This window comes from Sorex fumeus, unplaced genomic scaffold (genome assembly GCF_029834395.1).
Source record: "Sorex fumeus unplaced genomic scaffold, SorFum_2.1 ptg000063l, whole genome shotgun sequence".
NCBI lineage: Eukaryota > Metazoa > Chordata > Mammalia > Eulipotyphla > Soricidae > Sorex > Sorex fumeus.
The window spans coordinates 32,594,163-32,608,147 of NW_026606120.1; the positions used below are offsets into that span (position 1 = coordinate 32,594,163).

Genomic DNA, 13,985 nt, shown 5'->3' on the forward strand with positions numbered 1-13,985 from the left:
GTGCAGAGCCAGAAGTAAGCCCTCAGCATCACCAGGTGGAACCCAAACACACAAAGTCAAAAACAAATAAGCAAACTGTAGATGTGAGATAAGACACTGAAGTCCCTTTTGCAGAGGCCGGTTCTGCCTCAGCATCTGTTTAAGAAGTGGAGGCGGACATGGGCCAGCTCGGTCACAGCACCTCAGACGCCCAGGCACCCTGCTCACTCCCGAGCAAGGAGCAGGCACGATCCCTGAGTATCTAGGAGGGAAGTTCTCCAAATAAGTCACCTTTTTGGTGGCAGGGATGGTGGAGTTTTTGGTCACCTCTGGCAGAGCTGAGGGGTACTCCTGCAGTGCTCAGAGGTCACTCCTGCTGGTGCGGGGACCAAAGCAGGCTGGCAACCCTGTGCACGTCTGGTTCAACAATCACATTTTTAAAAGACTGGTTAGGAAACTTCCCAACCTCCCCAGCGGCTGTGACTCCATCGTGTAGCTCCCTCCTAGACTCTCAGGCCCTCATGTAGCTCACAGGTGATCATATCCTCGAAAAATCAGCTTTCTTCATAAAAACAGGATCTTCTCAAGGTTATGTCAACACTAAACTCCTTTACAGAGTTCAGAAACCATTTGGGAGCTGCGATTGTAGCCCAAAAGTCAAAGAAAGTGCATTCAGCCCCCTGCACCGCAACAAAATATAAGGTCTAGGAACAATTCGTTTTTTGAAAAATTTACTTACAACTTTCATGGCATGTAAAATAAGGCATATTTGACGAATATGCATTGTTTCATGATGCTATTTTCTTCTTTTCAACTTTCAAAGGACTCTACTGCAAATCTCTTGATCACTTGCTCACTTGACATCCCCTTACTCATTGATTTGCTCGAGCTGGTGACAGTAATGTCTCCGTTCGTCCCTGTCGCATGCTAATGTAGCCCAATCTGCATGCTTCAGGAACATGAAGAGCCTCAAACCGATCGTTCAGGGTCTTGACGAAGAAGTCTGACCATCTTGTAGGTGGGCAGTCACGTGATCTTTTGATGTCCCATGCAATCCAGTCGGTAATGGCTCTAGTCCAGTGGTAATTTCCAAATCACATTACATGTCCAGCCCATCTGATTTTCGACGTCTTGGCAAATGGGACACCGTCCCTGATTCTTGATCGTCAATGGAAGTCGAAACTCCGGATTCTTTCTCTCACTTGAATGAAGAGTGATACTCCAAGCATAGCTCTTTCAATTCCTCTTTGGGAGACCCGAATAGCGTTCTCATCCTGTTTTCATAGGGCCCAGGTCTCTGAGGCATATGTTAATGGAGGAAGAACAGTGGAATGGAAGAGATATGCCTGGAGCCAGAGTTCTTCGTCCTCTTAGCTATTTCTTTGACGCTCTTGAAGAACGTTCCAAGCTGCTCTCTTCCTCTTGCGCAACTCAGGTAGGTGCCAGGTTATTTGTCATGTTGAGTTCTTGACCTAGGTACACATAACTGTTGCATTCGGACATGTTCGTTCCATTGAGAGCGAATGGAGGCCACCCTAAAAGCCTCTATCCCTCTAGGAGAGCCTGGCAAGCTACCGAGAGTATCCCGCCCACATGACAGAGCCTGGCAAGTTATTCGTGGCGCATTCAGTATGCCAAAACCAGTAAATACAATGGGTCTCATTCTCCTGACCCTAAAAGAGCCACCAATACAGGCAGCGTTAAGAAGAATGAGGAAGGAGAGGCTGATAAAATATCAAGGCTGAAGCAGGCTGCCAAAACAAAGAAGGACAAAAATGACTGTCTGTACTTTCAATGCACTTATGTTGGTATCTGATGCATCCATCAAGGACCTGATGGTGCAGGAGCAAAAGATCAAGTACCACATCATTTGTCTGACAAGACAAGAAGGCATCAATTACATCACGCCATTTTCAACACTGGAGAAGAATTTTTTCTTGGAACATGCGACAAAAGAGGCGTTGGTGGTGTTGGTGTCCTTGTCAACACAAATTTGGCCATGAGCCTTGATTCATTCGAATGCCTAACAACCTGAATCAGACGATTACACTTGAACAGATGTGGCTCACTGCCAGAAGTTTCTATCTTCATTGTCTATGCATGAACATCCAATTATGATGAAGAAGAAATTGAGAAGTTCTACATGGAGCCAGAGAAGTTCTATAAAGAAAACCACACACTCTACAAGATCACTGTTGGTAAATTTTAATGCCAAGATAGAACCGAGAAGATCACCTGAAGACCTCCACATTGGGACCCATGGCCTAGAATGGAACGAACAGGGTGACAGACTGTCTGAGTTCATCATGTTGTTGACCAAGACCATCCATGGTAACTCACAGTTCCAGAAGGCCGAACCTAAATGTTGGACGTGGGAGTTTCCCAGTGGACGGTTCCACAACGAAATTGACCACATCATATTCAATTGACGGTTTTGTCTGACCGATGTCGCTGTTGTCCTGAAATTCCAAATGGGATCAGACCACCATCTCCTTTGTGCAAAATTCTACTTCACGGAGCGGGGAGAAAGGGCTGCAAAGTTTAAGAAGAGAACTCCCAGAACGACCACCAACTGGGAGCTCTTTGGCACTATTGCTGCAATATGGGAAGATGCCATCGTTGACAACATTGACAAAGAATATGATCAACTGGTTCAGCACCTCCATGATTGTGCGAGGAATGCTGAGAGAGAGAGAGAGCCACAAAAAGACACCTGTCTTCAAAAACTCTTGAGCTCATTTGTCAATGTGGCTTTATGCAAGCCTCAGGTAACCGCAAGCAAATATCCGAGCCCGCAAAGCAGTGCAGAGAAGCGATAAAGAAAGAGCTCAAAGAACGAAGAGCAATAGTGCTGGCAGATGCAGCAGAAGCTAGGAAAAGCATTTGCAGCACCTGCCTGTCCTTCGCCAACTACAAGACCAAGATGATTGCCCTCCGACGTCCTGATGGATCTATCACATCTTCCAGAAGGGCAATGGAGAAGATTATCCATGACTTCTACTCAGATCCCTTTGATAGCCACGTCCACATGCCCACATACCAAATTCTGCAGGATGGATATGTTGTTCCCAATGTTCTCCCTTCCGAAATCCGACACGCCATTTCGCTGGTAAAGAAGCAAACAGCACCTGGCCCAGACAAGGTCAGACCCAAACACCTAAAGAACCTGCCATCTGTTCTCATCAATACACTGGCTTGACTCTTCACACACTACCTGTCTGAATGCAAGGTTCTGTCCCAATGGAAAACCAGCATGTTCTACTGTACAAGAAAGGGGACACCCACGACATTGGCAACTATCGTCTGATCTGCCTGTTGTCTGTTGTCTACAAGCTGTTCACTCGAGTTATCCTGAATAGGATTGGCAGAACACTAGATGAAGGAAAACCATGCGAACAAGCCGGGTTCCGAAAAGGATTCAGCATGACTGACCACATCCACATGGTAACCAAGCTCAGTGAGGTTTCTCGGGAGTTTAAGATGCTGCTCTGTCTAACGTTCATTGATTTAAAGAAGGCCTTTGATTCTGTTGAGACTGAAGCAGGCATCGAAGCCCTAGGCAAACAGGGCGTTCAAACGCAATACATCAGGATCCTCTGTGAGCTGTATTACGGATTCACTACCAGGATCTCACCATTCTACAAGGAAGAGATCATCCATGTCAAGAGAGGGGTTTAGCAGGGTGATACCATTTCACCAAAACTTTTCGGTGCCACCTACTGCATAAAAAGCCATTTATATTTTAGGATCAATTTTGCTTCAAAACATTCACGTTTCTTTAAAAAAATTAGAGCTTGGAAAAATTCTTTCTAATCTTTACCAGATGTTATTTATACTACACTTTTTTCAGTACTCCATAATGTAATTGTTGTTTAATTAGTGATAAATCTGTCATTTCTGGGCTTAAAAAATATCTTAACAAGTACCAAATGTACTTTTTTGCTTCAAATCAACTCACATCTCTGGGTGCAGTAGGGAAAGGAGATCAGACTCCAACCACTGAACACACTCCCCAGGCCTGTGGTTCCCCTTGGCGCGCCCTTGGCCTCTCTGCAGTGACACAGTCTGGCCAGGATAGTGCTCCAACTGGTGCTGAGCTCAGCTCAGCGAGACAAAGGCTGAAACTGCCCTGTGCTTTCTGCTTCTCCTCTCTGGCAGGTTGCTCCCTACAGCAAGGAAGCGCTTGCAGGCTGGGCCCTTCAGACAGACAATGCTGAGAGATCTGGTGCCCCCATGAGGCCGAGGCTACAAAGAGCACCTGCCCTGACGCCAGCCTCCTTGAGCCTCAGGCAGGCGCCACTTTCCTGCTGAACCCTGTAAGTTACCACTGGCCAAACGCGGCCATCACCCCACAGAGCCCCAGACTGCTCGGACGTCTCCAATGAGTGAGCAGCAAAAGAGAGCATTAGTACAACGCCTAAGCTAAGCAACCAGCTCCATAGAGCGGGGCTGATGTGGGCGGAATCTCCTAAGGTGGAGTGTGACCTGTGTAGAGGAAGACTGTGATAACTAGCTGGAGAGTGTGGGAATAACACGCCTCTCCTAAAGCAGACAGGCCATGGAGGGCGAGGAATCGGCTTTGTTTCAGTTTCAAACACGTCCAAGGCTGCTGCCCCACCGTTACTGAGGGAACTTGACTAGACTGGAAGCAAGTGGCACTGGGCAGCACGGGAGTATTCCCTGACCGAGACACCGAGAAGCCAAATCCCACTCCTCTCCTGACAGCGAGGAGAGAGCATCTGGACAGGCAGGCAGCAGCGGCCATGCTGAGCCACTGGTAGGCCAGTCAGCGCAGGAGTGAACGGTGAGCACTGGAGCCTTGAGCCCCCGCACAGTGCTCCAGTAAAGCTTGAGCCAGCACTTCCCACCCAGATGTGGAATATGAACAACCATCTCTGACCTCTCAGGTCTAACATCCTGCAGCCCGGCTGCTCTGTCAGACGCACAGGAGTTCTCCCAGGGACTGAAAGTGGCACTGAGGCCAACCGTCAACCTACGGAGGGGCTGCAGCAGGGCAGGGCCACGAAAATGTGCAGTGACGCAGTCAACGGAAGCTATAGTGAGTCTTAAAAACAACTACTGAAAACTTACTTTTCTGCAGACACTGTGATGTTGCAAGTCTGCCTGCTGTGTCTGGCAGGCAGTGTCCTAGTACTGTCCCCAACGGGGCCCAGCGCCCCAGCTCCACCTGCTTCCTTGAGAGGCATTATTTGTTGCTTTTTGGGGTCACGTTTGGCAGTGCTCAGAGCTTTCTTCTGGCTCTGTGCTGAGGGGTCACTCCTCACGAGGCTGGGGGACTCTATGGGGTGCCTGGGAAGGAACTCAGGCTGGGCGTGTGCGGGGTCAGCATCCTGCTGCTGGGCTCAGGGCCAGTGAGCACACTTAACCTCAGTCTCACGCTGTCCGTGCTGGCTCTGAGATGTGGATACGTAGTTATGCCACACCGCTATGTCACTGATGTATGAAGACTTATTTTAATTTTGGAAGTAAAAAACATACATATGCATTTAGAACTGAGATGCATTCAGATGCAAATAGAATTCACTATTTTAGATGTGTCCCTTATTATTCAGCCTTAGAAAACACCAAGTCACTGAGAGGTCAAAGAACATGGTGGGGGTGGGGGGGGCGATATTTTTTTCTGCACAACCTGCGCCACTCTTTATCTTGTGTTTCTGCAACATTTTGGTAACTATAGAATTTCCAGGACTGAGTCTAGTCTCTGGAGATGGGAACACAGTTAACAGAGCTCCAAATAAAACAAAGTTATGTAGACCATCACACTTTAATCACTCTCGGAATCCAGCTCTAATGTAATAGGCATCGGGTTTCTTGAGAGGAAAGCTAGCTGGCCCGTGCCCTCTGAGCTGGGCTGTCACTACTCCAGATATTGCACTGTGATAAGTGAATAAGGGGATGCGGTCAGGAAGCAGGTCCTCCCGGTCACCCTCCTGATCACGCAGGGCTGGCCCTGCTCCTGCCAGGCCATGGTGCGTGAGGGCGGCAGTCCCACCAGCCAGGGACTTTCTACTCTGCACCATGACTGGACCCTTGAAGTAAGGCACTGATAGGTCGCATCCTGCCTATGCCACAATAAATTAAACTGCGCAACACCCCCTGGAACCCCTGGCCCATAATGCAAACTCTGAATCTCGACACACATGATCCTGATAAATGCTTTTGTAAACCAACTGACTTTGAAGCTGTTCAAGACAGATCATTTTGAACTCTGAACTGGAAGAGAGAGGTCACAGGATGGGAGCGCCCGCCTCCTCCCCACGCACAGCCAGATCCCGGCTCCCAAACTCTGCCCAGCCTGAGGTCCAGAGGCCCACAGCACAGATGGTCATCAAGTCGCCATCAAATGGCACAGAACAGCTAACTCCGAAAAGTTAATGAAATGAAAATGTTTCTACAGGCATAAAGTTTAAAGAAAAACTGAGAAGAACCTTGAAAAACAATGAAAAAGCTCAGTTATATTTTGTCACTAAACGAGGGCCAGTGAAAATTAATTTATAGCATAAAGATTTAAGTTAGAAAGTCTTTACTTTGAATTTTACTGAAATGATTTAATGAATTGTCAAATTTATAATAAATTTTAATAAAGTATTTAATAAATTTAATAAATTCATGCATGCATTCTTAGTACTCTTTAACATACAACATCTGAATGGCAAAGTAAATTGATTTTACTACCAAGCCCGAAACACAATGTGCTCTCATTATTTTTCTCTCTTTATCTTCCCGTCTTCATTTATTTCCCCCTATTGGCCACTATAGATATGGGGCCAGTATGTGTCCCCAACTACTGCCTGCAGCTCTCCTGGCACGGGGAGAGGTGGGCAGGGCTGCTCACTGACCATCCATCTGGAGGAGGTCCGACAGGACCCAAACAGAAATGAGCCGCTGGTGGGCGGCGATTCCTACAGCTGTTATTGAGAGGGTGTGCAGAAAGCAGTGCTCAGACGGCCTAGGGGCCACTGCCTGCAGGCCTCACCCAGTGGACTCTCAGCCACCGGGCCAGGCTGCTCAGTGCGCGGGGCTGCAGTGCGGCATGACCAAGGTGCCTGACCTGATGCTGCCACCCTGCAGCTCTCCCTTCTAGTAACAGCATCTCCTCTTCCCTTCCTTCCCATGCTCAGTCATGATGCTCTCTGGGTGACACAGCTGCTTGCGGGACTCACAGACTTTCTCAGTATGTATCCTAGTTTTTTGGGGTGCACACTCAGCTGTCTTCAGGGCTTACTCCTGACTGCTCAGGAATCACCCCTCACAGGGCTCAGGGGGCTGTATAAAGTGCCGGGGCCAGAGCCAGTTGGTTGTGTGCAAGACAAGTGCCCTACCCACTGCACTACCACTCCCTCAGTATGTTAAAATGAAACATACAGAAATACAGTTTTATTTATTTCTATTTTGGGGCCGTATCTGGATGTGCTCAGGGATTCTTCTTGGCTCTGTGCTTAGGGGTCTCCCTCACCCTAGCAGTGCTCAGGGGTCATACCCATTGCTGGGCATGGACTGATCACATGCAAGACCAGCGCCGTACACCCTGCAGTGCCTCTTTCATCTCTTCAGCCCCATAACTATCTGTATCTGTCTGTTTATTTTGGTTATATAACATTTATCAAAAGGGCCACAACTCGTGGTGCTCAAGGATCATTTCTGGTGGGCTTAGGGGACTGTATGGGGTGCTGGGGATGGAACCTGGGTTGTCCAGGGTGGAAGGAAAGTGGCCTACCTGCTGTACTATCTCTCTGGCCTCCTAAAATTTGTTTTAAGTATCTTACAGAAATTGATTTTCTATTTCTCTTAGGTTCCTTGGACACCCTTTCCTAATACCTTGAAATCTCTCATTTTCCAATTGTCCTCAGAAGGAACCAACTACTTTGGTTCTGGGATTTCCCCAGTGCATTCCATTTGATTATGGCTTTTGAGGTACTATTTGCATCTTTCCTAAGAAATTCTGTGACTGTATTCTCTTTGACAAATGTTTTTAGGTTATATAATCAAGGCTTAGAGGGTGGTGAAATCATTCCCTGAAGTTTAAGTTTTGCAGTTTGGGCCAGAAAGGTGGTCCAATGGACCGGAGCGCAGGCTCTGCATGCATGCGTGAGGCGCAGGTTGGACCTGATTCCCACGCACAGAGCTGGGAGCAACCTCTGAGCATCACAAAACCTCTGCTTTTTGTGGCCCAAAATCAGAAACATAATTCAAAATTGTTGTATCAAACATAATAAAAAATTTTTAGTAAGGAAAAAACTAAAAGGTGCGAGTTACTATCTGACTGACATTTCCCCCTCAGATTAAAGGAAAGAAACAATATTCAGCATCTTAAGGGTCTTTTTTTCTTCAGGAGAGTTTAGTACATACCAGTAATGAATCCCTCACAAAGCCTTCGATCCTTTTCATGCACCTTTTCTCACTGGAGGCCAGTTTTTTAAAGAGATGCAGCACTGTGGCTTCAAGGCTGGGAAGGTGCCGAAGCCAGAGGCAGACTATTGTTGATGTGGGGAGAGATATCTTCTTCCTTTCAGCAAGAAATAAAAGTTTAAATAGCAGTGAGTTACTGGAACAAAGAACTCAAATCCAGCAATGAATTCAATTCGTGAGTTCTTTGACCATGACCATAGTAGTTTTCAGTATTTATTATGGAGTGATAGCACAGTGGGTAGGGTATTTGTTTGCCTTGCATGTGACCGACCTGGGTTCAATTCCTCAGTCCCTCTTGGGAGAGCCCAGCAAACTACTGAGAGTATCTCACCTGCATGGCAGAGCCTGGCAAGCTCCCCGTGGAGTACTCAGTATGCCCAAAACAGTATCAAGTCTCACAATGGAGACGTTACTTGTGCTCGCTCTAGCAAATTGATGAACAACGGGCGGAAAATGCTACAATGCTATAGTATAAATGAATATTTACCAAGTATCTACTTGCAAAATAAAGTGAGTATACGCCTTACCTTGAGAAAAATCTCAACAAAACTTCTAAAAAGGATAAATATGTAAAGATGGAAGAAGACAGTGCATGGTAGCAAAATGAAAGTGAAAACGACCTGTGATACCCATGGTTATAACACAGTCTCCCAATGCATGGTTGGGCATCAGAGTGAAAGCAACCAGCAGGATCACAGACCACTACCAGCTGCAGATCCTCTGGAAACTTACTTCACTCCCAAACTTCCTCAATAGATTCATTAGTAGATTAGGTTGTCCTGTGCTGGAGAAATAGGGGTTAAGGGTCCTGTGCTGGAGAGATAGGGGTTAAGGGTCTTTCTTTGCACAAGCAGCCTGGGTTCAATCCCTGTACCACATATCACACCCTGAACTCCACTGGAGTAACTCCTGAGCACCACTGTGGGGTGGCCCCCAAACTAAAAAAAAAAAAGAATCCCCGTCATGGTGTGGATGGAAGGATTAAACTATCAGCAACACACAATATATACTAATACAATATACAATCAATATGCAATATGCATGGTTTTAGAGTCTGGGTTCTTTTTTTTTTTTTGGAGGCCAGTTTTCCCAGCACCACTTGTTGCAGAGGCTTTCCTTGTTCCACTTCACATTTCTTGCTACTTTATCAAAGATGAACTGGTCATATGCCAGAGGGTTTGTCTCAGGATATTCAAGTCTAACCCATTTACCTGAGGGTCTTATTCCAATACCATGTTCCTTTAGTTACTACCACTTTGTATATAGTTTGAAGTTGGGAAAAGTGATGCCTCCCATCTTTTTGTTGTTGTTGTTAAGTTTTTTTTTTTAATTTTATTAGTGAGACACCATGAGGTACAGTTGTAGACTTACAAATTTTTGTGCTTGGATTTCAATTATACAATGATCAAATACCCATCCCTCCACCAGTGCCCATTTCCCACCACCACGGATCCCAGTATCCCTCCCACCCCCCACTTCCCCCCTTTTCACTCTACCTCTGTGGCAGGGCATTCCCTTTTGTTCTCTCTCTCCTTTTGGGTGTTGTGGTTTGCAAAAGAGGCAATGGGTGGCAATCATGTTTGGTCTATAGTCTACTTTCAACATGCTTCTCCCATCCTGGGAGGATCCTCCCAACACCCTTTATTTGGTGCTCCCTTCTCTATCTGAGCTTCCTTTTCCCCTAGCATGCCCAGCTGGCCTCCAAGCCATGGAGCAAATCTCCTGGTACTTATCTCGGCCATTCTTGGGTGTTAGTCTCCTATTTTGTTACTTTATGTTCCCCAGATGAATGCAATCTTTCTATGTTTAGCCCTTTCTTTCTGAGTCATTTCGCTTAACATGATACTTTCCATGTAGTACCACTTGTATGTAAATTTCATGACCTCATCTTTTCTGACAGCTACATAGTACTCCATTGTGTAAATGTACCAAAGTTTCTTTAACCAGTCATCTGTTCTCAGGCACTCAGGATTTTTTCCCTAAGGACTGATTTAGCTTTTCAGGGCGGGAGGTGTTATTGCTCCATATGAATTTCAGGAGTGTTTGATCTATTTATTTAAACAATAACAAGGGTATCCTTATAGAGATTGCATTGTACAATGCTTTGGGGGAGTATTGCCATTTTGATATTAATTCTCCCAATCAATGAGCAGGGGATGTGCTTCCATTTCCTTATGTCCTCTTTTATTTCTTAAAGTAGTGTTATGTCATTTTCTTGGTATAGTTGCTTCACCTCTTTGGGTAAGCTGATTCTGAGGTGCTTGATTTTCTGAGGTACAATTGTGAATGGGGATGATTTTTTAAATATCTCTTCTCTTCCATTTTTGTATATAGGAAACCATGGATCTTTGCATATTAATTTTGTAGCCTGCCACTTTACTATACAAATATATTGTTTCTAGAAGCTTTTTTTGTAGAATCTTCAGGATTCTCTAAGTATAGTATTATGCCATCCATATGTAGTGAGAGTTTGACTACTTCCTTTTTTATCTGGATGTCCTTGATATCTTTTCCTGCCTAACTGCTATGGCAAGTACTTCCAATACTGTATTGCATAGAAATGGTGAGAGTGGGCAACCTTGTTTTGTGCTTGATCTTAGAGGGAAGGCTTTTAGTTTATGCCCATTGATTACAATACTTGCAGTGGGCTTGTGGTAAATGGCTTTAACTATACTGAGGAAAGTTCCTTCAAATCCATTTTGTTGATTTTTTAAAAAATCATGAATGGCTGCTGAAACTTGTCAAAGGCTTTCTTTGCAACTATTGGTATGATAAAATGATTTTTATTTTTTCTTTTATGGATATGGTGTATTATACTGTTTGACTTGCAATTGTTAAACTATCCTTGCATTCCTGAGATGAATCCTATTTGGTCATTGTGTATGATCTTTTTGATGAATTGTTGGATTCAATTTGCTAATATTTTGTTGAGGCTCTTTGCATCTATGTTCATCAGTGGTTCGCTTCATAAATTATTTGGAAGTGTTTCTGTTTCTTCAGTTTCCTGGAAAAGGATTGTCAATAGGTATCTTTAAAGGTATAGAAGAATTCACTAGTGAGTTCATCTGGGCCTGCTTTGATTTTTTGTGAAGGCTTTTGATTATCATTTCAATTTCCTCGATACTGAAAGGTTTGGTCAGGTATTCTGAATCTTCTTGGTTCAGCATTGGGAGGTGACAGAAGTTCAGGGTTTATCCACTTCTTCTAGGTTCTCTTGTTCCATGGCATAAAGATTCTCAAAGTAATCCCTGGTTATCCTTCAAATTTCTGTGGTGTCTGTTGTGATTCCTCTCTTTCAATTCTGACTTGATTTATTAAGGTTCTCATTCTTTGCAAGTTGTATTAATAGTTAATAGATCTTATTTATTTTATCAAAGAACCAGTTTGTGGTTTCATTGATCTTTCAGATTTTTTGGGGGATATAAATTCATTAATTTTCTAAGTTTTACTATTTCCTTCCTCCCACATGCTTGGGCTCCTTTTCTTGGTCATTTCCCAGTTTCTTAACTTGTGCAGTCAAGTTATTTATGTGGGCTCTTTCTTCAATTCTGATGTTTGCACAGCAGTGAACTCTCTCTTAACATTGCTTCTGTTTTATCCCACCAAGTTCTCATAGGCAGTGACCTCGTTGTCGTTTGTTTCTATGAATATATTTATTTTATAAAGTCACTGTCACTGTCCTCCTATTGTTCATCGATTTGTTCAAGCGTCCCAGTAACATCTCCATTGTGACACTTGTTACTGTGTTTGGCATATCGAATATGTCACAGGTAACTTGCCAGGCTCTGCCGTGCGGGCGAGAGACTCTTGGTAGCTTGCCAGGCTCTCTGAGAGGGGCAGAGGAGTCGAACCTGGTTAGTTCACAATATCTGATTTAATATTCGAACACCAATCCCACCACCATTATACCTTCCCACCACCATATTTCAAATGTTTCCATCCCAAACCCCAACCCCTGCCCCAAAGTAGAACTGAAATAGTGTATTTTGTCTGTTATGAAAAACCACTGGAAATGCTACCAAAAAGTTTCCTTAGAGGAAAGAGTGTGAAAATTGTTGTATTTCACGCAGGGGCCATGAAACCCTTCTATAAGAGATCACTAACATGTTGTTAAAGGTTGAGCCCTGTGTGTGTGTGTGTCTGTGTGTGTGTGTGTGTGTGTAAAGAGAGAGAAAGAGAGAGCACTAATCATAGAGGGAACTAATATATATGTATATATATGTATATATATATGTATATATATATATATATTTGTTCTCTCTATGATTGGTTGCCTCCTACTTTAAACCCCATCAAATGTGGTGCAGTACTCTCTTGGAGTATGAGAGGTGTGAGGTATGAGTTGTCATGCGGCTGCAAATGTGGTCATGTGGTCCTGGAATAGGTTCACTCGTGGGTGAGGCTTGGTCCAAGTGTGTGGAGAGTGGCCATGACCAGGGTGGCAGTTGAGTTCTGGAGGTTGTAGGCTGCTGGGGCTGGGTCCCTTGGGGTGCGGAGGGGTCTCACTCTCCCCCCTCCGGGGTGTCCCAAATGAAATAGACTGGCGTGGGGTCGAGCTGCATGGTCATGGTCATGCTTCCTTCCAGGAGAGAAGGACATGTGATCTGGATGGTGGCTGATGATGAGATTATCTGGTGACAGCCAGAGATAACTTATGGGCGTGACTACTGAGTTGTGGAAACAGGGGGATATGGGCGGAAGATCCCCTTTCCCAGTTCTGTTGAACCCAGAGTTCTCAGTCACAAAGTCCCGCATACCTGGGTTCTCTGGGGATTCACTCGTGGGTGAGGCTCGGCCTGAGCGTGTGGAGAACAGCTGTGAGCATGATGGTGGTTGAGTTCTGGAAGTCTTCAACTGCTGGGCTGGATCCCTTGGGGAGGAGAGGGGTCTCACCTGTCCCCCTCTGGGGCACCCCGAATGAAACAGCCTGGCACGGGGTCTGGTGGCATGGTTCTCTATGAATCTTTTAATTTCCTCCTTTACTTCCTCTGTGACTCACTGGTTGTTTGGTAATGAACTATTTAATTTCCAGGTGTTTGAGTTGCTTCTCTATTTCTTTTTTTGTAATTAACTTCTATTTTCAATGCATCATCGTCTGAGAAGAGAGCTGATATGATTTCTATGCTCTTGACTTTGTGGAGGTATGTTTTATGTCCCAGCATGTGGTCTATCTTGGAGAAAGTTCCTTGTGCACTGAAGAATGTAAAAGATTGGATTTTTGAGGGTAAAAGATCCTACATAGCTATTAACCCCCTCTCTTCCATTTCTTCCCTCAAATAAAGTATTTCTTGCTGAGCTTTAGCCCAGTTAGTCTATCAAGAGGTATCAAAGTGATGTTGAAATCTGCAACTACTATTGTGTTGCTAACAATGTCTTCCTTCAAGTCTATTAGCAGTTGTTTTAAGAATTTTGCTGGTGTTTTCCATTGGCCTACCAAGTAGAAACAGATAACAAATGGGACTTCCTTAAACTGAGAAGCTTCTGCACCTCAAAAGATACAGTGACCAGAATACAAAGATAGTCTACAGAATGGGAAAGGATATTCACCCAATACCCATCTGATATCAGGGTATTGG

At 44.9% G+C, this 13,985-nt stretch overlaps 1 protein-coding gene across 1 annotated transcript in view; it reads right to left on the reverse strand.

Annotated features, from left to right (window-relative positions):
• FANCC (FA complementation group C) overlaps positions 1-13,985 on the reverse strand; it is a 212,984-nt gene that overhangs the window by 23,438 nt on the left and 175,561 nt on the right. The window contains exon 8 of the mRNA XM_056127708.1: positions 8,350-8,506. Within this exon, the coding sequence (XP_055983683.1) occupies positions 8,350-8,506 (157 nt within the window). The remainder of the gene's footprint in view (positions 1-8,349; positions 8,507-13,985) is intronic.